The sequence below is a fragment of the Geotrypetes seraphini genome, chromosome 3, assembly GCF_902459505.1.
Source record: "Geotrypetes seraphini chromosome 3, aGeoSer1.1, whole genome shotgun sequence".
NCBI lineage: Eukaryota > Metazoa > Chordata > Amphibia > Gymnophiona > Dermophiidae > Geotrypetes > Geotrypetes seraphini.
This window is the reverse complement of record NC_047086.1, coordinates 173,658,303-173,684,626: the sequence shown is the minus strand read 5'-3', so window position 1 is coordinate 173,684,626 and position 26,324 is coordinate 173,658,303. Positions and strand designations below refer to the sequence as shown.

Here is a 26,324-nt window from a genome sequence, read left to right as displayed (position 1 = left end):
TGTTTTCTGATCAAAGGGGTAACAATAAATTATTTAAATTGACCCAGGGTCCATTGACTAATTTTATTAATAATTGAATGATACTTCCCTATACTTTTGTTCATTCCTTACACATCCAGGGAGGGGGTGGGTGGGGGGGGAGGTGGAAGAAAGTGTATTGGGATTGTTGTAAAAGATGGATGTAATATTGTTTGATTACTTGATTTATATTGAAATAAGGGGGGAGGGGTGAAAATAATTTTGATGGTATTTATTGAAAGTTGTAAGTGTCTTTAAGATATAAGAATTGCCGCTGCTGGGTCAGACCAGAGGTCCATCGTGCCCAGCAGTCCGCTCACATGGCGGTCCTTTGGTCAAAGACCAGCGCCCTAACTGAGGCTAGCCCTACCTGCGTACGTTCCGGTTCAGCAGGAACTTCTTGTCTAACTTTGTCTTGAATCCCTGAAGGGTGTTTTCCCCTATGACAGACTCCGGAAGAGCGTTCCATTTTTCTACCACTCTCTGGGTGAAGAAGAACTTCCTTACGTAATATACTCCTGTATAACACTGTTTAAGTTTGAAAATGAATAAAGAATTAAAAAAAAAAAAGGTTTGGATAATTTTCTGGAGGAAAAGTCCATAGTCTGTTATTGAGACAGACATGGAGGAATGTTGTTACTATATGGGTTTTTGCCAGGTACTTGAGACCTGGATTAGACACCGTGAAGATGGGATATTGGGCTAATGGACCACTTGTCTGACCCAGTAAGGCTATTTTTATGTTCTCACATTATCTTTGAAATCTGAACACATCCAATATTCTCAGAGACTCTGGATTTGAAGGGATATGTACTAGAGAATGACACGGGGAAAAAATCTGTCCCCGTCACCGCCCCGTCACCGGCCCACCATCCTCTGCACCGCCCCGTCACCGCCGTTCCCTTCACCGCCCCGTCACCGCCACTGCCATTCCATTCACCGCCCCGTCACCGTCCCCGCTGCATCCATATAAGCCTTAGTACTGTAATATTTAGCTTATTCCTTTCTTATAAATCAAAGTTCCTGCTGCTGAACTAGAGAAAGAGATGTTCAGCTGGCAGGGCTTTGTTTATAAATTTTTATCAACACAACTAATATACTATTTTATCCTAAAGCAAAAAATAAATAAATAAATATAATTTTTTTTTCTACCTTTGTTGTCTGGTTTCTGCTTTCCACATCTTCTCATTGAATTCCTTCCATCCACTGTGTGCTTCTCTCTGCGTCTTCCATTTGCTGTTACTGTGCCTCTCCCTTAACCCCCCCCCCCCCAAATTGGTCTAGCACCCATCTTCTTCCTTCCGCTCCCGCATAGTCTGGCATCTGTCTTCTTCCCACTCTGTCTTCCACATTTCCCTTGGGGGTCTGTTCCTCTCCACCCTCCTTCAATGTCTGTTCCTTTTCACCACCACCCTTCCCTCCCTCCTTTACCATCTGTTCCTTTCTACTACCCTTCAGCTCCTCTCGCGTGGCCTATCTACCTTCCTTCCTCTTATTTTCATGGCACGTTACAATGTAATTTGTGCAAGCCACTGGAGCCTGCAAGCTCGGTCCCTGTCCCATCCCCACAAACCATCTCGCTTCTGTGCTCCTATTTTCTCCATTTCTAATATCTCCCCTATGTATCTGTCATTGCCCCCCCCTGTGTCCATATACCATCCCCATGGCATGTCCCCTTTATGTCTCTGTCCCTATGCCCCATGCACATAATTTCCCCTCTTTCTGTTACCTTCCTGTGTCCAGATTTCCCCTATCTTCCTCTTCCATACCAGTGTGTCTCTTCTTTTCAACCCCATCTAGCTTTTTTCCCTCTTTCTTCCCCCCCCCCTCCTGCTTCTAGCATCTGGCTCACCTGCCAGTCCTTCCCTTTCTTTCCTGCTGTGGGTTTTTCTTTCCGACTTCATCCCCTTGGCCCAGAATCCTTTTCCCTTTCACTCCCTCCTTCCAATTTGAGCCGGGAACACTAGCGATCGCACGGTCCCCGCAGCCACTACCTGCCTGCCCAATCGATCCTATTGTTTAGCCAGCTCTCTCCCTTCTCCTCACCTTAGTTTATAGGTTTTCTTTTTCGGCGACCTGCACGCTTTCCCAAAGAGCGGCTGCTCAGTGTTCAATCTTCTGCTCTGCTGCAACTTCCTGTTTCCGGTTGCGTCAGAGCAGAAGATCGAAACTGAGCAGCAGCGAGTGTGCGGCTCTCTGATAGCGTGCGGGTCGCCGAAAAAGAAAATCTACAAACTAAGGTGAGGAGAAGGGAGAGAGCTGGCTAAACACTAGAATCGATTGGGCAGGCGGGTGTGAGCTGCGGGGACCGCGCGATCCTTCATGCCTCACTGTGGGGACAAAACCATTTACCGCCCCGCGGTCGGTGAATGGCCTTGTCCCCGTCGCCGCAGCAACTGCTAGTTTTCTTCCCCGTTTTCGGCAGGTGACCCGCGGCTAAAATGCGGTGGCCGCGGGTAAACCGCCACCGTGTCATTCTCTAATATGTACTCTTTGGTCTCTGAAAAATTTTCTTCAAGCCACCACAAGATAACTGGTTTTAAAATTCTATAGTCTTTTCCAAAGTGTATTAATATTTTTTGCCTCTATAATAAAATATACTTTTATCAAGGAATAAATACAGAAGACATGATGCTAGTTTGCCTCCAGCCACTTTGTTCTGCCCTTCGCCCCACACCAACTTCATCTCATCTTCCCTGAGTCCGGGCCATGCCTGGAGGGCCTCCGAGCATGCACGGTTGTGAAGCGATGATGTCACACACATGCGGACATGCGTATGGCATCATCGCGTCGCATTCGCACATGCTTGGTAGATTCCAGACACAGCACCGAGCTCGGAGCCTTCCAAAACCCGGACAAACTGCCGTGTCTTGGAAATCTGTCTGGGCAACCAGACAGTCCTCTAAAAAGAAGACATGGACAGGTTTTCCTGGACATCTGATAGCTCTAAACAGTTTCAGAAATGTGTACTGTAGATCTCAGAAGAAATAAAGTTGAAATGATTGCAGCCCCTTATATCTTATTATAATACTTTCCATTTACCAGCTGCCCAAAATCATTTTTCAGACATTTAGCTCTGGTGCTAACATGTACCATCTGAGAAATGCAGCATAGATCAATTTAAAATAAAATGAGGCACTTCGCTGAGATGAAAATTGTAGCAAAATTGCTCCAAGAAAAGCTTCTGAGTTCAAAGCATCTTCCAGTGTGAAAGGTGCTAGCTAGTGTACCTCATATAACAGTCACAAGAAACACATTTGCACTAATTGGATGTGATCTGGTAACAGACATGGGTTACAGGATAATAACACAATTCTGACTGCATGCATAGAAAGTATGTTTTTAAAGATCTATTGGTAAAGAGTTATTTTTACAATATGTTCTGTACTGAAGAGAGTAAATCTGTATTTTAAAAAGAAGTGAACTGAACAAAAAGATCTGGTCCGATCATTCCCTACTATTGTTTACTCTTTTCCTCCACGTGGGAAACTTTTAACCTCCACAGATGGGTCCTGCCAACCCAACAAGAGGAGAGGGAAGGAACATGAACAATCAATCTCTATATCTATAGGCATGTCTAACGGACAGGTGGCACTACACTCACTTCACTCTCCGTATTCGAGGGGGTTAGGGGCAAAGCCGGCCCGCGAATATTAAAAAACCCATGAATGATATTCAGGCCAGTTCTGCCCCTAACCCCCGCTTCCCCTGGCTATTTTAAGCCCTGAAAGCCCCCCCTTAAGCCTTACCTGGTGGTCTAGCGGGTTTTCAGACAGGAGCAATCTTCCCACGCTCCTGCCCCGTGCAGATCGCTAACAGGAAATGGCTTCCTTGAGCTCCCATAGTCTCTCGAGCGATCTGCACGGGGCAGGAGCGTGGGAAGATCGCTCCTACCCCATAAACCCGCTAGACCACCAGGTAATGCTTAAGGGGGGGTTGTCTTACAGGGCTTAAAATAGCCTGAAAAATGAAAATGCATTTTTTGGTTTAAAACCACGTAGATACGGAATTAGCAAATACAGAGGGGGACGTGTACTTTCCGAAATAGAGAGAAGCTAGAAGGATCCATCTGCCCCCTCTAGATGTGGAACCTTGCACACATCCAGGAGCAGGGGAGTTCAATATTCAAATAGGGAGACCTGCAGCCCATCAGGCCGGGCCTCCCTCCATGTCTCGAGGTAGAAATATTCTTTACAGCTAGGCTGGTTCCACTGCACCTGCCACAAAGAATCTGAGCTGTTCAGCCCAATCAAGATGTAGCCTATATCCAAGGGCAGAACCATGGTGGACAGTACTCTCGCTCCCTCTGTAGTGATGTAGCTATGCTTAAAGTCCCACCACACCAGCGAGCTCGCGCCATAGTCTGAGAATAAGCCATAATCAAAGTCCAGAGATGTCAAGCATATGCTGTAAATCCAGGGCCAGAGCCATGCTCAAGCCGGAGATGTCAATGCACCTTCTCTATGTCCTCAAATGGAGCTGTGCTCTTGCTTTAAAGTTAGAAAAGAACAGTGTGCTCTCTCCACCCCCAGAGACAGAGCTAAATCCAAGCATCTGAGATGACAGTGTGCTTGAGAGCCTGAGAGCCACCGTCAGAGAGGAAGAAACTCTCCTCTACCCAGAAACCCAAGCATATATACGTTCCGTGACGGTGAGGGGCTCAAGGGCCAAGATACATGCTTTATACCCAGAGCTTAATCTACAGCCGAGTATCAGAAATGTAGAAGAGTGATACACTCTGAAATGGGACAATGACTGCAACTGTGAGCAGAAGTACCCAGCCTCAAAAACTGTAGCCATGGGCAAGGCTAGACAAAATTCCCGCATATCCAAAAAAAATGGAGCTTCCAAGAGAACTGAAGAGAGAAAGACACTTTCCCTTGGATGAACAGCTGATTGCAATCACAGGGCCACTTCTCCACAGGCCCAAGGAAGGAAAACTGGGGCACCGGTCACCTATGCAGTGGACACAGAATAATTTCCATGTGTCCTCAAAGGAAGAAAATGACAGACTGGGCCACCATGAACTGAAAATGCAATGCCAGAAGCCAACCAACTGCAAGCCGGACCATAGCCTGAATGTATATTCCATTGTGCCTTAAAAATAATGCATTTTATCTCTGGGAGCCAAAAACCGGTAACCCAGTAAAACCCCCAAAGTTGCCTCTTCTGAGGGGTCAGCTGTGCCCTTGGGTCCAACTAGAACCTGGCTAAGAAGGTCGTAACATAAGGGCGCAGTGCAAAAAGGGAGCTTACTGCCAACTACCCTGCCGGACCTTGTCTGGTAGCAACACCACTATTAACCTGTACTAAGGAAGCCAGAGGCTGGCTCTATCCCCAGCAGTGGACCCGCAACAGGTCCCAAAAGGCTAAGCCACAGTTGCCATTCAGCCCAACCCGGTACAGCCAAAAACCCCAGAAATTATCCACAGAATGCATGTATGATACTCAACAGCGGGCATAGAATCTGACGTCCCCTCTAAACCATGTGACCAAGTACACACACGCCTAGCAACTGGCGCCAGACTAAGAAAATAGCCCATGCCTCACTGGCTGAGCCATTTGAATCCAAAAGGATCCCTCAGGCTTTGATTTGACTATAATTGTTATGAAATGCGGTACATCAAATAAAGTAACTAACTCTAAGCATGCTCAGTTCATTCGGATAGAGGCCACTGCAATCACCATAAAGATCCATGAAGGATCCAGAGGAGAGGGGCTGCGCCAACGTAGGTGTCCCCTCACCCACCAGCATCACCCTGCCGGTTCATGTGGTGAGCTCCTGCCCTGCATTCCCTGAGGAGAAGCCAAAATAGGGAGACAAATCGTCACTCCTGTATGCCACAAAGAAGTTTTTCACATAGTTACCCCAAGGAACGCCAACATTCTCCAGGCACTTGGGATGCATTAGCCTCTGTGGAAACAAAGAGCTGGTAGCTGGGGTCCCAATCGCCCCCAGAAGCACTGGGAGAGTCAATGAATCAAACTCCCCTGGATCCCAGCAGGGGACAGCCACTGCCTGACAAAGACACATGCAGCACTAGGAACGACCCATGAGAAGAGTTCCATCCCCCATACTAACCGCTGCAAGCACCACCACCAAAATTAATTTTGCATTCTAAAACTGGCCAGAAAACCAGCCCTGCAGCCAAGAAGGAGCCTGAAGACAAAGGCAGGCATGAACTGCATTGAAACCAACCATGGACGCAGACTGCAGACCTTCCAAACCCATGGGCGGCCCTATAATGAGGCCAACTGAGGCAGCAGTATGTTGCTGCTGTCCAGCGTACTTGCTGGTTGGCTCTCTCTCCCTTTCCCAACATCTAATGCTTTCGCCCTTCTACCCCCCCCCCCCATTGACATTTTTCCTATTCCACTCCCTCCTCCCCCTTCCACATCTACCTTCAATTTGTCATAAAAGTTGCTGGGCAGTGGTAGTGATTCACAGAGTGTCTTCTCTCCACTGCGGCCTGCCCTCTCTGACAACTTCCTGTTTCTGCTGGGGTGGGCCGTAGTGGACAGAAGACGCTGGGACCAGATGCAGGGTAGCTCTGTGAATCGCTACCGCTGCCCAGCAACGTTTACAATAAATTGAAGGTAGATGCGGGAGTGGGGGTGGGAGGGGGGTGGAATGGATGCACAAGGTGCACTTAACTTCAAGTACTCTGTTACAGAATTGTTTTTAAAGTTCCCCAGTATATAATCCTAGCCTAAGGAAGGAGGGTTTAGCCTCCAAACGCTAGTCAAAAAAAGAATATTAAGTTAGTCCCATAAAAAGATTACAATACATTAGTGACTTTTATTCCTAGGCTGGACATTTCCAGGAGATTTACAGAATCAGGTCCTAATTATAAGACTAAGATATCATTTCATTTTCCATCTTTTGTTTTAATTTATTAACCTTAAAAGTGAACTAACATGTTGACCAAACTACAGTAAAACCTGGGAATGCAAGTAATTTGGTATGCAAGTGTTTTGCAAGACAAGCAAAACATTTTATTAAATTTTAACTTGATATGCAAGCAAGGTCTTACAATACAAGTATATATAGTAAACACACATCATCACAAATGAGCCGATGGTTCTTTTCTCTCTCTCTGACACTGCAGGAGTGTAGCAACTGTTCTAAACAAGCAAAGTCTTGCAATACAAGTAAATACAGTATATGCGCGTCACATCATCACAACGGTTCTTCTCTCTCTGATGCTGTGGGAGTGTAATGACTGTTCTAAATGAGCAAGGTCTTTCAATGCAAGTATGTATAGTATTTTGTATTAAAGTTTTTGGGTTATGGAATGAATCATCTGAGTTTCCATTATTTCTTATGGGGAAATTCACTTTGATATACGAGTGTTTTGGATTACAAACATGTTTTTGGAACAAATTATCCTCATAAACCAAGGTTTCACTGTACTTTATTCACTTATTACACAGTACATCCTCCATGGCATTCACTTTTTTATTTTTGGGTATACAGTACTCCCCTGATATTCGCGGGGGTTCCGTTCCAGGATGTTTAAAAAAAAATGCGAATATGGTTTTTAGTAGGGGAGACAGGAGAGGGCAGTCCGGGAGGCAGGAGAAGGAAATCACTCGCGGTATGCTCCGACCGCCTCTTCCTGTACTAAAGTTGGGCCTTACCAATCAGGAGCTGCCTCTCCAGTTGCCCTCTCCTGCCCAGTCATTCACAGTCAGAAAAATCAACAGCGAATCGCGGACTGCAAATTCGCAAGGGAACACTGTATATTCATTCATTCATCCTTCTCTTGTCTTCCCATAAAGCATTCAAGGAGAATTACAATGAAAACCAGTATGCAAATCAAATGACAATAATATACACAGCTTAAGCAACCCTATAACAAATTCCAAGCCACAACTCATAAAAAAATGTTCGTTCTGCACATTAAATAAAAGCAATTACCCAAGGATAAGGGACCCATTGGTCCTAATTTATTAAATAACTCCCCCCCACCACCACCAAAAACAAACAAACAAATAAATCAAGAGCATAAGGAGCACTTTCTACCTAACCCACCTGTATTCCAAAACTGATAAACAGGCAACAAGGCCGGGAGGGCAGATCAATTTGGATTGGATTTATTACATTTGATATACTGCTTGTACGAGATGTAATAAGTTGTTTACAAAATTACTCGTAGAAACAGAATGAAGTTATAGTTACATCAAAACAGTTATAGAATGTCAATACTCATGAACAGCAAAATGCATATGGCACTGAGGTAACTGCTAGATGTAGAGTACGAAAGGAGGAATGAGAGGGATTAGGTGGGTGAATATTGTTGTTTATTGGAAGTTTCTACACTGTTACTAATGATGGGGAGTTAATTCTGAGCAGTTTGCATGAGCTTCAATAACGGTGATATAATACATGAGCTCCAGTAATAGCATTACAATACATGAGCTAAATATATGTGAAATTTACCTATTTATACCATCTACGTATATACATCATCACTAATAATAAAACCCTAAGCATGCATGCGCACTCCTACCTGCGTGATCCGTGCTCTGTAGCTCTGTGGCTTCGTATGCGCAGTAAGAGTCAGCAGTGGTTTCTTCTGTGACTCCCCCCTCCTGCCCTCACTCCGTCTAACACAGCATGGCCCCCGGTCTAGTCAGCTCCCTTACAGTCCCTTGCCAAAGTTATTTTTAAGTTCAAAGCCGCCGCCGTGGCTCCTCTCACGAGCCACACCTGCGTCGGAAGCCTCTCTGACGTCATGCCAGAGAGAAGGCTTCCGACGCAGGTGTGGATAATAAGAGGAGCCGCCACGGCAGTTTTAAACTCAAAAATAACTTCGGCAAGGGACTGTAAGGGAGCCGGCCAGAAACAAACAGAAATGCTGCTGCACAGGGAAGTGGAGGAGGAGGGAATGCTGCTGCACAGGGAAGTGGGGTGGGGGGAGGGAAATGCTGCTGCACAGTGAAGTGGGGTGGGGGAGGGAAATGCTGCTGGTGAGAAAAGGGGGCTTGGGCTGGAAGCTGAAATGGAAAAGATGGGAGAAGGGGGCTGGGAGGGGGTAAAATGGGTTTGGAGCTGGAGCTGAAAATAGGGGACATGTGAGGGAAGGAGGCTTTACTAGCACCCGTTAATGTAACGGGCTTAAACACTAGTATACTATAAGGCTCTTTTCCTAGCTGACTCTAGATTGATGTCTCTTAGACCAAGCAGCTTGAATTGCTCTAGCTATGATGACTTCAAAACCTCAAAGAAGGATTGAGTGTAAGGTAGCTTTGTTTTAGTTACTGATGCATACCTTAAATTGTAAAAAAGAAAAAATCCTCAAGATTGTATGTCTATAGATATAGATTATATACATAAATATACAAACACACACACAGTATATTTAGGAACGAGGGGCCACTGAAAAGTTCTCAGCCCAACCGAGAAGAGACTGATGCGGAGCCATGAAACTTACAAGTTATTCCACACTTTTCATGACACTTTTCTTTTCACTGATATGAAATGAAACGAAAAGTGTCAAGAAAAGTGTGGAATAACTTGCAAGTTTCATGGCTCCACTTCATTCTCTTCTTGGGCTGAGAACTTTTCAGGAGCCCATATATACACATACACACAAAATATATACTGGGATTGATATTCAATGCTATTTAGCCAGCAAAGAACGGTGCCCAACTGGCTAAATAGCACATAGCTGGTTATTTCCCACCGTTGTCTGTGTCAGCGGCTTGACTGGCTATCTCCTGCAGTCAGAATATCGAGCGGACTGTACAGTATATAGATCTATACAGAGATTTATAGATATATATACACATGCAGCACACACAGACCATTTCTGCACTCGGTTGGACCTGCATTCCAGATGCTCCATCATATCTTGTTGATAGATTTATTATTGTGACATACGAGAGTGGTAGAAAATCTCATGCCCTATTTACGTTTCCTTCAGCAAAGGGCTGTAAAAGTAAGAAACATCATGGGCATTGCCTTTCCTATCAAGCTACCTCTTATGACAAAGATTTCCGTCCATTACTGATTAGATCTATATCTTATAAACATTACAGAAAACTTTTGAAGATTTTTCTTTTCTCCAAAGTTTTGGCTAGCTAAATTTCTGTGCATCACATTATCTCTGTATTTTCCCATAGCATAATATTTTGTTAACTGCATTGAACTAAAGGTTATGTGGTCTAGAAATTTGCTCTTATGTTATGTTCTAGTCTTTCCTCCATAGGTTCTGAAAGTTGTCTCTCTTGTTCCTCTGGTTGTTTAGAGGTATGGGATGCATATTCTGGGGCTGATGCATCGGCCTCCCTCCCTTCCTAAACCAAACTTCTAATACCTAGTGCCTAGTGACATTCTCCACCCACTCTTGCAAAATGGTGGCATCCAGCCCCATGCAGTGCATCCTGTAATGGAAAATCTCCCCTTATTTGGTAGTCTCTAACCAAAATATTCCAGTGGTAACCATGCATCGAAGGGCACTGTTACCCTTTTTGCATTGTCACAGCATACATAATGGTTTCATATTTGTTTCTTTGAAGTGTGTAGCCACATGAGTTAAACCCATGCTTAACCCTGTTACTGTACTGCTCAGCCGGTAACGTGTGCGTATATCCACAGTAACCACATGGCTGAAATCATGGCAACTTTCTGCACTGGCTCCTCTTGTTTCTCTAGTAATCTCAATTGTTTCTTAGGAGGAGCATTTCCATCTTCCACCTCATTCTGAGTCATACAAATCTGGATTCCGTTTGAGCTGCTTCAGGTCAGGGTTGGCTCTGGGTCAAATTTAACTACTCGTATTTACATCAAACCCCTCCCCTCTTCTCTACAATTCAGTCTGGAAAGTATTTGAATCTAACTTGAACCAGCTCACTACTCCCTAGGTACAACCATACAGAAATTTCAGAGGAGGCTAGCTAAAATTTTAGCATTGGTACAGTGATTCATCCAGGTTTAAAGGCATGCTAGTCATTATTTTACACAGAAGGATTTTCCTATGTCTAATTGTTTCTGTGCTTTTGAGTTCTTTTCTGTTCGGTGGTTTAACATTTTGCATACATAATAACTGAGTTTCTTTATAAACTATACTCACTGCTTTCATTTTTGTGCATAGGAAACACTGTTCACATAATGCAGTGTTTTTCAACCTTTTTTGGGCAAAGGCACACTTGTTTCATGAAAAAAATCACGAGGCACACCACCATTAGAAAATGTTAAAAAATTTAACTCTGTGCCTAGATTGACTATATATAAAGTAATTCTCTTGAATAGGAATCAAATAAACACAAAGAAAGTATTTTATAATGCTGCCACCGCCAACAACACCGTTGGCGGCGGTGGCACTCAAGTGGCTAAAGTGCCGCAGTTTGCCAGCCTAGGGACAACACTGGAGGGTGGCCAGCTGTGCACCCCCTTGGGACGTAAACCCAGGGTGGGGCAGTCCGCCCCCCCCCACCCTGGTATGCCACTATCTGTACCTCACTCCCTCCCTATGACCAAAAATTCTCCTTTCTTCTATTCCCCGTGTACACAACCATCTCTTTCCCTCCCTTCCTCTCTCCAAAGTCCATGCCTTCTGTGTCCAAACACTCATTCCCTCCCCCACCTCAGCATCTCTTTCCCTCCCTTCCTCTCTCCCAAGTCCATTTCTTCTGTGTCCAAAAACGCATTCCCTCCCCCACCTCAGCATCTCTTTCCCTCCCTTCCTCTCTCCCAAGTCCATTTCTTCTGTGTCCAAAAACCCATTCCCTCCCCCACCTCAGCATCTCTTTCCCTCCCTTCCTCTCTCCCAAGTTCATGCCTTGTGTCCAAAACGCACTCCCTCCCCCCTTTTGTGTTCCGTGTTTGCCTCCCAGCCCATCTTTGCAACTTTCTCAGCAAAACGAAGCTCAAGCCGCGAGGCTTGTCTTCTGCTTCCTGCCTGCCCTGCCGCGAACAAATAGCCGAACGGAAGTATTCTCCGACGTCAGCGCTGACGTCGGAGGGCAGGCTTTGCTTAAGCCCTCTCTCCGACGTCAGCGCTGACATCGGGGAACACTTGCGATCGGCTATATGTTAGCTGCAGGGCAGGCAGGAACAGAAGACGAGCCTCGCGGCTCGAGATGTATTGAACTCCGCGGGTCCCCCGTCCAGCTCTCTCCTGTCCACGTGGGGCGGATCGCCCCTCTCCCTAGATTGGTGGTACTGCCCTGATGGCGGCCCTGACCGTACGGCACATCAGGCAACATCTCGCGGCACACTAGTGTGCCGCGGAACAGCGGTTGAAAAACACTGACATAATGTCACTTCATACAGAACTCTGGAATTAAGAAATTAAGGCTGCTTACCTAGCATACGAACACATTTGACATTCTGATCAGGGCTATCAAATGAGATTTCTCCACACCTCTGAAAGAAAAGGAATACTACAATTAATCTAAGAATCTTACTTTTTGATAAGATCTGATTTACAAATGAAATTAAATGGGAGGACTGCAGATAATTCGACCACTGTGGGGAAGATTCTCAAAACTTTAATGTGGTCACTAAACCGGTTCCAGCTAGTTTAACATTCATGCATTTTAGTGGCGGATTATCAAAACAGCTTATTGTGGTCTTTTCCAAGCTTCCCAGCAGTCTCCGACTCTGCCATGCAAATGTATTACAACAAGGTCATTAATATTTAAACGGTGATTCTCTATTATCGCCGAGTGATTTCCTAACCTCGCAGTCCTACATTTGCGAGCAAAATTTACCGGCAGGTCTAAGCTGTCCTAGCCTTACTTTTTGTTCAGTGCCTGAGTGCTGATTAGCTCAGGCACTGACAGGAAAGTAAAGTTTGACAGCTCAGACCCACCAGAAAATGTTGCTGCCGTCAAGCATCCCCCTACCCATGGCAACAGGAGGGATGCCCACTCCCTCCCAGCACTACTATTAAGCAACCCCCCAACCCCCCCAGCAGAAGGAGGGATGCCCACTCCCTCCCGCCACTACCGTTAAGCAAACCCCCACCCCTGGCAGTGGGAGGGATGCTCACTCCCTCCTCCTGCCCCATCATACCCCCAATGACCCCCCCATGCCTCCGATTACCCCCACCCCCTTACCTTGTTTACAAAGGCCGGCCAGAGGGATGCTTCCTACCTCTGACCAGGGGCCTTAAGCAACCTGGGTCAATCAGAGCCTTAGGTTCCTCCCTGGTGCATCTGAGGAGGGGCCTAAGTCTCTGATTAGCCCAGACACTTAAGGCCCCTCCTATGGGATGCACCTGGGAGGGGAAGGCCCACCATTATGAAGAGGAGGGCCTGCTGGCCAGAGGTAGTCATGCCTAGCTATCGGTGCATCAAGGCCACTTTGAGCTAGTATTTTATAAGGGTTAGCTGTGATCCTTTTCCGCTCTTAAAACAAACCTATTGTATAAAAATCAGTGAGAGATATGGTTATATATTGTAAGGGTTTCATATTTATCTCACATTCCATCTTTTTTGGATAAAGTAGTGTTCTGCAGTATCCCTGGCCAACATAGAATTTCTAAGGATTTATTAATTTTTTTTTTTAATATTACTCTAACAGTCTTTCCTTTTAATCTTTTAAGTTGGATTCTAATACCATGGGAGGCATGAACTTTCCGTAGCAACATCAAAAGCATAGTTCTAGCTTTCACTATACGAGGGGGTGAAAAGTTCTCAGCCCAACTAAGAAGAGAATGATGTGGATACGGTTCAATCAATGATCTGAAACAATGTCAAAACATACAACAAACAGATCCAGCATAGTAGGCAAGAGCAAAAAACAAGAAAAAACTGCAGATCAAAATGTACAAGATGCAGGCTATGTTTATTTATACCAAATATTAATGCAGTTACTGATGTCACCTTACTACAAACCAAGGGACCCAACATTGTCACTTAAGGCATTGCATTGTCGGCTTGCGTCTGATTCACACAGGCTTTTGTTTTATACCATTCTCATTGCGGTTTATCTCATACCTCAACAACCATGGACCCCTGAAAAAGGTGTGTTCTCCGAAGTAAGGTGACATCAGTAAGTGCATTAATATTTGGTATAAATAAACATAGCCTGCATCTTGTACATTTTGATCTACAGTTTTTTTTCTTGTTTTTTACAATGTCAAAACATAAAATTGTGTTTCTGCAGATTGGCACTTAATGAAATAAGACAACATTCTTTTCAGCTACAGTGGCAAAATAATGCTCAGAATTTAAGAAGTTGGTTGGCTGGGCTGAGAACTTTTTGGCACCCCCCTCGTATTACTAGAATCAATTACAACTGTTAAAATTTACTTTAAAACTACTGTATTTAAAGGAAGTCGTGATTCCCAAAACAGATGCTGTTTCTAAAAACCATAACCTCCCACAGTAGTCTCTTATCAAAACATTTTTAGCAAAACTAAAAAATGCACAATGGTCACCATTTAAAGCTTAAAGAATTAGAACTCTCATTTTGAAGAAACAGCAGAGTTTTAATTCGTAAAGAAATTCTGGTCATGTGAAGCTGGACCTAGGGTTGATAGCCATCAATTTCAAAAGAGGCAAAACTGAGATTTGAAAAAAAATTTCTGATTATTTGTGACTTTTCTAAAGGGACATTAATCTAGCCCTGTTTTATTTTCAGATGAAAACACCCCGCCCCTAATTTTTCTTCTTTTTTATAATGCATTTACAAAAACTGTGTTATATATATAACAAATATCTGTGTTTATTGTAATCAACTCCCATGCAGATTGGAAAGGGCAGAATATTGTCAATAAAGCAAAATAAAAGGTTATGAATAAGGGGATTAATATGTTGCTAAACCTGATCTGGTTTGCAGCAGTTATATTTTACTATAGGCTCTTAACTTGCAAAACACCTTAACGTTGAAATACTTGACTATTTTAGACCAGATGGACTGATCTTAGAATTAGGCTGTTAAGGGGGGGAAGTTATCAATATGGGCTACCATTAAGATGGGTCATTTACTACAAGTCATGCTATTTTAGTACAGTATCTCATTGTTACGTATTTAAGGCTCCTTTTTACATGGTAGCAATTCTCCTGCAGCAAATGCTCCCGGGTCCATAGGAACTGAATGGGCTTTGGTGCATTTGCTGTGAAGAAATCGCTACGGTTTTTAGCAACGACCACGGTGGTAACAGCTCTGACGCTCATAGAATTCCTATGAGCGTTGGACCTGTTACCAACTCAGCTGGTGCAAAAAAACCTCACTACAGTTTTATAAAAAAAAGGGGCGGGGGGTTAAATTTGCCATATATATATATATATATATATATATATACATATATATGACAAATTTACCCCCTATATATATATATTTATTGACTTTCATATATATATATATATATATATATGTAAATTTATAAACCGCTTAGATATAGGCATTATAAAAGTCAATAAAAAATAATCATAACTACTTATAAAAATGGGACTGCTAAAATAGCACAACTTGTGGTAAAATAACCCATCTTATTGGTAGCACACATTGATATCTTCCCCTTAAGGCCGGTGCTGGGCAGATTTGCACGGTCTATGTCCCATATATAGTGATTCAGTATAGGATGGGCTGGGGAGGGCATCAGTGGGAACTCTAGTAACTTGGAACATGAGGACATTACAGGCCAGACTTTGCGGTAGGTATCCTGCAAATAACGGGATGGTTGGATAGGCTGGAGTGAACTTGGATGGCAACTCCAGCAGTTGGAACCTAGGGCAGTACCAGGTGGACTTTATGGTCTTTAGCTCAGAAATATCAAAGAAAAAAACACGTTAATTTAATCAAGAATTTATAATGTGTACTGTATAACTAATGGGCAGACTGGATGAACTGTTCAGGTCTGCCGTCATTTACTATGTTACTATCGAATCGAATCTAAAACTTGGATTTGTATACCGTGTCATCACCTAAAAGGATCTCGACTCGGTTAACAAAAAAGCTGTAACATAAAGGAATCATGAAAAGTGAAAAGTAAAATAAGAACTCAATTAAAAAGTATACGGTAACCAATTTAAGAAAAGAATGATTAATATGTGAAGATTATTTTGACAGCCTAGCCTGGAGGTCCAAATATTGTTGGAATAATAATGTTTTCACAGATTTGCGAAATAATTGAAGAGAGTATATTGTTCTAATTGAGAAAGGAATATTATGAATGAAATGGACTGACTGCCTATGTTAATACAGTGATGCCTTGGAATCCGAACTTAATCCATTCCAGAACCCGGTTCGAGTTCCAAAACGTTCGAGTTTCAAGACAATTTTTCCCATTGAAAATAATGGAAACAGGATTAATCTGTTCCTGGATCCCACAAACTCAAATTTTAACAGTAAATACACTGGATTTTAGGGACAGAAACACACACATACAATGTGCAGGGTGTTCGGATTCCAAAGCAGAGTTTGGATTCGGGGACAAAATTTACTACAAAAAAAGTTTGGATTCCAAAACGTTTGAGTTCTGGGGCGTTCGGATTCCGAGGTACCACTGTACTGCTACCTCTCATAAAAGTCTCTAACCTGAAGCTAACATAACTGGTTTGAACCTGAGCCTGGTGCTCAGGGGTCCTTTGAAAACTGGGCAAAGTTTTATCATTGCACAAGTATCTCTTTATACAATTTATGGACCTTTCACTACCTATAAGTACTTGCCTGCTAAAATATTCTTGCCTGGATTGAAGGCTATAAAATTTTGCATTCTAAAATACAGTACTTGCCTGCTTACAATATAATAACAAGCTGCTGTGCTATTTGTCCTACAATTAATTTTATATCCTTTATAAATAGCAGGACACAGAAGCTAAACAGTACAACATCTCCAAACCTCTCATACAGACCTCATTCAGAGAAATCTTCTGGATGCCATCCAGAAAGTGATCCAATGGATAGATTTATTCAGTACAAAAAATATTTATGCAGTCCTCTTGCAACTCAACCCAGCGATGCTTCTGAACACAAAACTAACAATTAAATGCAATTTTATCCTAGTAAGATTTCAAAAAAGATTTAAACCAGACTCTGGAACTAAATAACCTCAATTGAAAAGAAAATGACTTCCAGAGCTTCAAAGAGCACAGACGTGCCTGTCCCCTGAAAGCACAACATCTGGTACCACAAAACAGCAGTCTTCAGCTTTTCCAGAAGGAAGACTGCTTGTATATTCTCCAGAACTGTGGTCTTAACAGCTAGTTGTTTTACTGAACCATCAATTAAAAAAAGAAAAAACAATGAAAGAGAACCTTTCCAACAAATGTGCAGGAGTACTGAAGGTTTGTCTTGGGATTTGCAACCTTCAAATTCTTTCATAGGTCCCTCTTTGGACTACAGTGATGATGTGTTGCCACATACCTCTCTTCTGGATTTAAATATTAGACTTCTTCCAAGCCAAAGTCAAAAGACTTTTAACATGTGTCCCGCATTTTTATTTTCAGGAAATGGGAAGCTCAGTAAAAAACTCATGCCAAGTTGTTAGCTGCCCAGAAATTTGTAAAGCTATATTTTTCTTACCAACTAACCTCCCCTAAATCAGGACACAAAGATCAGGGATTTGGACATATAATTTAGCTCATGGAAGATTAAGAAATGTAACAGCATCTCAAAGTGCAGAAACAGTCACGATAAAAGGCCTGCAAGCTGGCATCTGCAAAAGGGCACAAGCTATATATAATAAAAAAAAAAAAAACGTTGAAGGGAAGATTGGCAAAGATGGTCTTCAGCTGTATAAGACTACATTCAACCTGCTCTGTATTATGAGTCTAATGAGATACGAGTCTTAAGGGCTCCTTTTACAAAGCCGCGCTAGGGCCTTAACGCGTGGAATAGCGCATGCTAAATTGCTAAGTGCGCTAGCTGCTATTGCTTCCTTTTGAGCAGGCGGTAGATTTTCGGCTAGCGCAGCTTCGTTAAAGGAGCCCTAAATATACTACACAGGAGATAAGGGGGTGAGAAGAGCACGTGTGTGCATGCATGCACACAAAATCAAATACACTAAATATTCCTTGGAATTAATACCCTCTTTTACAAAGGAACGTTAGCTGTCTAGCGCGCACTAAACATTAATATGTCCATAGATTTATAATGGCGCGTTAGTGTTTAGCACGCGCATATATTTAGCATATGTTAAAACGCGTAGTGCAGCTTCCATCCGCGCTCACAAAGCTCATCATCTAAGAGAATAGCCCAATGCCTCCACTTGACCCCAGAAAGTTTTTGTCATAAGAACGTAGAACCTATCCCGAAGAAACTCCTACACAATATACAGCACTCACACCAACCACCACAAACCAATCACACAACCAGTCTTACACCACACATCCACCCCAAACAAACCGCCCCCCCTACCGCTCCTCCTCATGGCGAGAGACTAGAGGCAGCTGCAGGAACACCCTCCGTAAAGCCAGGTAGGCCTGGACCTCGGAGCTGGTGGATCGAGTATGATAGCATAACTCAAACCGTGCTAGTTCAAACATCTGAGTAAGCCAGCAGTGCTGATTTCTTGGCATGGGGAGTTGGTTCTGCCTTGCAGCCCCACCCGTTTCTTGATTGTTCTAGTTTTTTGATCGTGCATCATGTACCCTCTGTGCCAGTATAATGTTCTATTCTGGTGTGGCTGCTTGTTTTTAATGTTTTTTATATTATTCCTAGCTGATTGTACTTCTATGCCTGTATATTACTCGGTTGCCTTTGTATTTCTTGTATGCCCTTTGTTTCTTTGGTTGACCTCAATAAACATGATTTTCAAAAAAAAACAAACAAACCCCGCGTAGTGCACCTTAGTAAAAGGAGCCCTAAGTTGTAAAATGAGAGAATCATCATTGCTGGAAAAAACAAGAATAAAGCAATTTTTTGAAAAAGCTCTGCAGTATTGCAGTAGGCAGGAAAAAAAAAAAATGGTCCTTATGCATCACTACATTTCAGTTTTCCCCTTGAGGTGTTCAATCTATTAGCTGATCAAAGACAGGGTTTATAAGATCTGCACTTGGCCACCACAGCAAAATTAGTTTTACAGCTTGATATGAAGTGAAAAGCCAAAAGTCCAGTTTGAACCAAATCCTCACTCATTCTATTGATATGTGGTGGTAAATTGCACCTCTTGGACAGACGACAAAAGCATGAGGCACTTCACCAAGCATGTTGAATTTTTTTGACAGCACTTGGCCAACACCTCCCTTCCCCCCAACAATAGAGTAGTATTTAACCCCTTTTACAAAACCGTAGCACGGCTTTTAGCTCCAGACACAGCGGTAACAGCTCCGATGCTCATAGAATTCCTAAAACCACGCTAAGGTTTTGTAAAGGGGGGATATTTTTTTAAAATTTAACATGCAGGATTTTGTAATTTGTACAATCCAAATAATTTCAAATGTTTGCACTTATAAAAAAATCTATATATTCAAACAATATACCATTCCACTATCCTGCCAAGCTGCCACTCTTTGACGAAAGAAAAAGCCTCAGGTCATAGGTGAGCTTATGCAAGCTCTACCTGCACCTCCCACATCATCGGCATAAAAATCTTTCGTCAAGAGTGAGCATTGCCAAGTTCTAATGGAAAACATGTTTGGAACAGGATATTAAACCACCAAAACTTCAGTCCAATTTTAAACCACCGCTTAGTGCCAAACATTTCTCAGTCCATTCACAAAAACCAAAGCCAACGTTTCACGGTACACAGACCGCATCTTCAGGGCAAAACGGACTTCACCATCCCAAAAGCAGCGTGTGGCATGGTTTTCTAATCCTTCGTTAATGGCCACACACTGTTTTTGGGATGGTGAAGTCTGTTTTGCCCTGAAGATGCGATCTGTGTACCGTGAAACGTAGGGCTCCTTTTACAAAGTCACACTAGCGGTTTGACATGCATAATAGGGCATGCTAAACCGCCGGCCGTGCTAGCCGCTACCGCCTTTTGAGCAGGCGGTAGTTTTTCGGCCAGCACGGGGGGTTAGCGTGTGATGAAAAGTCACGCATGTTAAACCCAGCAAGCATGGCTTTGTAAAAGGAGCCCCTAGGCACCTGAAATGTAGGCCAGGTTTTAAAAGCCTACATTCAGGCACCTAACTTTTGGGAGAATTACACTTAGTGGCACCTAAGGGCTCCTTTTACGAAGCCGTGTTAGCGGCTTTAGCGCACATACATATTTAGCGCGCGCTAACCTCTGCGCTAGCTGAAAAACTACCACCTGCTCAAGAGGAGGCGGTAGCAGCTAGCGCGGCCGGCAAATTAGCGTGCACTATGTTATGTGTGTTAAACCGCTAACGCGGCTTCGTAAAAGGAGCCCTTAGGCGCCACTAAGAGTAATTCTCCCAAAAGTTAGGCGCCTGAATGTAGGCTTTTAAAACCTGGCCTACATTTCAGGTGCCTAGGGGCTCCTTTTACAAAGCCGTGCTTGCTGGGTTTAACATGCGTGACTTTTCATCACACGCTAACCCCCTGCGCTGGCCAAAAAACTACTGCCCTATTACGCACATTAAACCGCTAGTGCGGCTTTGTAAAAGGAGCCCTAAGTTTTTCCTTAGGTACTGCTAGCCACAATTCCGTAAACAGCACCTAAGCGTGACCGACAGGCGGCTGATGCCATTTTTCTAGGCACCATTTATAGAATCAGCCCCTTAGCGTGTGAGTGACAGATGCGACCCTGATACACGCTTGCACCTCCCATGTTAAACGCATCCTTTGCAGGTCCACACTGTAGAACTTAGGCACTAACATCCTGATTTTCAGCTGGTGGAAGGATTTAACAGCATTGCCTGCTGCCAGTGCAGAACCAGGATTTTCAGTGCTGGGCCGTTTCCAGCAGCAGGCACTGAATTTCCAATTTCATTTTTGGCAGTAGAGCCAATAACTGGTTAAAAGCCATTATTCAGTGTTAAATGGCCATTGGCTAGTGCATAAAGATATTGACCCACTCCCAGAAAACCCCCAATGACTCCCAGTTATGTGCTAACCACAAATATTCAGCGCTATCTCCTGCTATATGTGATTTAAATATTGGGCCCCTAAGTACAGTTATGGGCATAACTGCAAACTGGTGCCCATTAATGCCAGTCATTACTGGCAAATTAAGGCGTATTAGTACCCACTTTTATAGAATTAGGGTGATAATATAGATAGTGGATGCAAATTTATCTATTTTTTAAAATCTTTATTAATTTTCAAACTTACAATAAGTGTATCAATATGTTAAAACAGATTTACAATAAATATATCATTTAATAATCATCAATGGTAAAAATGATATGTTCTTATCTCCCACCCTTCCCACCCTTTCTTAATATATAATAGTCAGTTATGTACAATTAAAAACCCTTTTAAAAACTCACTTTTTCAAATTAGCTTTTGGTCCCAGTGAATAACAGGTGGGGGGAAACAGACTAGTTTATTTACGCTGAATTTTACAAAATGGCAATAGAGGTTTCTACCGCAGGCTGGCAAGGTAAATGTTCCAACGCTCACAGAATTTCTATGGGCATTGGATCATTTACCTCGTTGGCCCGCGGTAGGAACAGCCATTTAAGTAAAAGGAGCCCTTAGGATTTGCATACATGTTCTATTATTTGTTTGCAGAGTGTTACTGTTTGGTATGATTGTTTCTTTCCTTTTTAATGGCATTTTTTTCCTTTACTATTTTAGGCCCCACTCCTTCACAAAACCACGCAAGAGGTTTTTAGTGCCGGTCAGCATTCTGAATGCTCTGTGCTGCTCCAGTGCCCATATTAACTCTATGAGTGTCGGAGCAGCGCAGAGCATTCAGCACACTGTCTGGCGCTAAAAACCTCTTGCATGGTGTTGTAAAAAGGGGGTTTAACGTATTATCATAATTTTATGTGAAGCACTTTGAACTTTTTTCTTTTTAAGAAATGGCAGTACATTAAGATTTGAATAAATGTAAACATGGAAAATGGTTTTTGTAACATTACTTCACAGCATACTTGCATATAAATATAAAATAGAAGATTAAATATCCATTATTTTTAACTTTCCAAAATCTCCTGGGACTTTTCCTATAGATACTCTTAAGAAATATTTGGTTGCAGTTCATAAATTTTCCTTACAACGGGCCCCTTTGCAAAACCACAGCAGCGATGCTGCCACGATAAATGCACCAAAGCCCATTCAGTTCCTTTGGGCTTTGGTGCATCTACCACGGCAGCATCACTACCGTGGCTTTGAAAAAGGGGCCCAAAATATTCTTCCACTTAAAAAAGTTTTTACATTCCTTCCAGAAAATCAGGAGAGCCTTCAGAGGTTAGGGTCCAAAAAGCAGGGAATAATGAGCTCAATATATCTGCTATCCTCTTCTATTAAGGCCCCTTCTACAAAGCTGAGGTATCAATTCTCACAAGCCAAATGCACCAAAGCCCACAAAAATTGAATGTGGTTGCAATGGTTGGGTATGTATAAAGGGGGAGGCTGATATATGTAATTGTCATAAATATAATTTGATAGAATTTAAATGTTGTTAAAGTGTAAAATGTCTGTAAAATATGTTGCACTTATTTTTGGCTTTAAAATGAATAAAGATATATATATATATATAAAGAATTGAATGGGTTACAGTTCATTTGCCATAGGAGAATTGCTACCACGGCTTTGTAAAAGGGGCCCTTAGTTAGGACTGAGGAAGATTTGACATTGCTGGCATTGTATATCTTTGAATAAGATTTAAATTCCCCCCCCCACACACACATGAAGCTGCATTAGCATTTTTTATCGCCAGCTGTGGCAGTAAAAGTTCCAACGCTTGTAGGAATTCTATGAGCATCGGAGCTTTTACCGTTGCAGCTTCATAAAAGGGGGGGGGGGGTGTTAGTGTTGCAGTTGTATTTTTGCAATTTCTGAGTATTATTTTACGGAAAAGAAAGCGTGGATCTCTCCTGATATGACAAAACAAACACAAGAATGTAGAAAAAGCTTTTTGGCTATGAGCCAAGAAGTTCTATCTTTAGGTGCTACATTTTTGTAGGCTTACTTGTGTTCCTGTAAAGTTGTATAAAATATTTAGCTATAACTTTTTTTGCCTATGGTCTGGCTGCCTTAGGTAGGCCTACTCTTTCTATTGGAAGCTAAGCAGGGTCAGGCATGGCTAGTACCTGGATGGGAGACCACTGGGGAATATCAGGTGCTGTAGGCTATGAAAGGGCTCTCTGCTGGGCAGCAGCACCATAATGGAGCCACACACTGCATGGGAGAAGGCAATGACAAACCACTTCTGTACTCTGCCATGAAACATCTCAGACTGGATTCTTCACTGTACCCCTCCTTTACAAAGCCGTCTAGCATTTTTAGCACTAGCTGTGGTGGTAAGAGCTTGGACGCTCATAGGAATTCTATGAGCATTGGAGCTTTTACCGCGGTGACTGAAACTAAAAGCGCTAGCACAGTGTTGTAAAGGAGGGTGTATATGTGTTGCCAGGGGTCAGTGGCCAACATGGTGGCATAATCCATTCCATCATCTATGTTTATTATCAACCAGAACAATTAAGGGCTTTTCTTGATTTAAAGAAGATATCCACTTAAGTCGTTTCGCTTGTTATGGATTGCTATATTATTAAGTTTGGTGGTTATATTCACATTAAGGTCTTTTTCTTTTTGATTGATCTCCTTATCATTTGGTCTGCTCCCTCTCAATATTGGGGTCTAAGGAAGATATATATTTTGTGTCCTGTCTTTTTTTTTTTTTGCTTGAACAAGTGGATATATTTGTGAAAATATTTTTTGAAACTACAGTAATTAAAAAAAAAGTATATAAAGTGACTAGGACATGTGCATAGGAATGTTCTGTGTGAAGTTTTAGCGGGACTGTAAATTATGCACCAGCTCCTGACCTGGTGTACTGTAAGGGACTGATACTACACACGGCGTCCTGATTGTAGGCAGCGGTAGGCGTCCTACTGCCATCTCACCAGCCAATTGGGACACATGTTGGGTTTTTTTTTTAAATGGATGTGGCAAATGATGCCTATATTGTAGGTGTCTGTCATGCATCTACAGATAAACATAGGTAAGTTTATGGATGCCCAAGGCCGGCATTGGCATGGTTTCCACTGGAAGTGGCCTTGGACGTCCGTAAGTATCCCTACGCGAAGGCATGAGACAGATGCCTTAAATGCCTTTAATTCATTTAGATATCATTTACATAGATGGTGCTCCTATCTGTAAAGTTAGGAATTTCTATGAAATATTCTACATGTTTTTCTCCTCTCTACTCCTTCCTACCCTCCATAGCCTTCCCTACCCTCTTCTAACCCCTTCCTCTGTAATGTCGCCTAGAGCTTGTATAGGTATGTGCAACACACAAATGGAAGAAATAAAATAAATGAAAAAATTAATGTAGGCCTGGCATACATTTAAGGTGTCTGTTAGAAAAAAAAAGATGTGATTCTCTTAAGGACACTGATGCGTGATTGACAAGCGATCAGTGGTCGTTTCTTAGGCGGCTGCCAAGATTGGTGTCCTTTAGAGAATCAGGTCCCAAATGTCTACAATATGAATCTAGTCATGATTTTTTTGCTGCTTTACCCTGTGTATTTTATAGAGATTCAAAGGTGTCTACATGTTTTTAGGCTACAACAAAGGCACTTTCTTACCCTCTTAACCAATGTGTCCATAGAAAGGTATGGTAACCAGCCACCACCGACCAAGAGCACAAAAAGGATTTCATCATTCCTTCTGCTGTGTGCAAGTCAAAAGAGAGATTTCCCTTCTTACATTATAAAATACTCTGATCTGAATGGGATTCCTCTAAGACAGGGCTATCTAACCTTAGTCCTCAATGAATTTCCCCAATGAATTTCTTCAATGAATTTCCCCAATGAATATGCATGAGATTTATTTGCATGTACTGCTTCAATTGTATGCAAATAGATCTCATGCATATTCATTATGGAAATCCTTAAAACCTGACCTGGCGAAGGCTGAGGTTGGACACTCCTGCTCTAAGGCAAGGTGGTCATATTGAGCTCTTCTAGGTGAGAAAATATTGCCTTACATTTTGTCTAAGTATCGTACCAATCAGCATTTGATCAAAGATGAACAGTATGCCTTTTTTACCATTTTGATAGCAGTAGAGAAGTCTCAAGCCTGTTCCTTTTAGAAGGTCAAATGTAAAGGAGATCTAAATGTTATCAGTTCTCCATGTCTAAGTTTTTTACAAATGTTGCGAGAATTCATGATACCAGGATGATTCTGGTATCATGAAATAGTAAACTTCTTAAATACAGAGCAGAGAGAATTTAAAGACTGCAAATTATCCATATCAACTACTAAGCAAGTTGTAAATAGGAATTGAAACCATTGTTTGAACTGTCTGTATGCAAATGCCAGAAGCCTAAGAAACAAGATAGGAGAATTAGAATATAATGCACTTAGTGAAAGGATAGATATGATAGGCATCTCTAAGACCTGGTGGAAAGAAGATAACCAATGAGACATTTTGTTACCAGGGTATAAATTACAAGAGGTAACAGTATTGGGTCCGCTGGGAAACAGTGACCCTAACATGCTCAAATTTGAACTGATATCTGGAATGGATCCACTAAAGAAATCTACTGTAACAGCAGTATGGATTGTCCTTAAATGTGAAAAAAGTAAAAAGTAAAGTCAATGTATGGACATTTGAAGTGGCACAGCCCCAAGGAAACTGTAAAGTGAAATGATTGGGCAGTTGTCGGGCAAAAGTTAAGTGCTTTTCTTAATTACAAACTATAAACACACTATTAATTTTGAGCCTGCCATTAATAATCAATACAAATTTTTGTATACATTTAAAAAGACCAATGATGACCACATCACCCCTGTAAGGGCACGAAAAAATGTTGGAGTAGTGCCTTGGGTGTTTGAGGTCTTGTGGTGAAACCAGTTAGATTCTACACAAGTGCGTTCTCTGTGAATCTGTTATTTAAAAATGCCATTGTGGAAGCCCAGACTAGATGTATTCCATGTATTAGCAAAGGTGGAAAGAAGGGCAAATGAGAGCTTGCATGCTTAAAAGGTGAAGTGAAAGAGGCTATTAGACCCAAAAGAACATCCTTCAAAGAATGGAAAAAGGATACAAATGAAGAAAATAAGTGGAAACATAGGCACTGGCAAGTTAGATTCAAAGCATTGATAAAGAAGTCTGAAAAATAATGTAAAGAGAAACTTGCCAAAGAGGCAATAAATAACTCATAGTAACAACTTTTTCAGGTACTGTATATCAAAAGTAGAAAGTCAGTGAGGAAATCCGTGGGACCATTGAATCATCAAAGAACAAGAAGGGTACTTAGGGAGGATAAGGCCAGAGCAGAGAGACTGATTTAATTCTTTGCTTTGGTCTCTAAGGAAGAAGATG

At 42.4% G+C, this 26,324-nt stretch overlaps 1 protein-coding gene across 4 annotated transcripts in view; it reads right to left on the bottom strand.

Moving 5' to 3' along the window:
• Positions 1-26,324, bottom strand: part of PDE7B (phosphodiesterase 7B) — a 500,590-nt gene that overhangs the window by 326,885 nt on the left and 147,381 nt on the right. For all 4 annotated transcript variants that reach the window (XM_033938169.1, XM_033938172.1, XM_033938168.1 and 1 more), the window contains exon 2: positions 12,331-12,391. In XM_033938169.1, the coding sequence (XP_033794060.1) occupies positions 12,331-12,391 (61 nt within the window). The remainder of the gene's footprint in view (positions 1-12,330; positions 12,392-26,324) is intronic.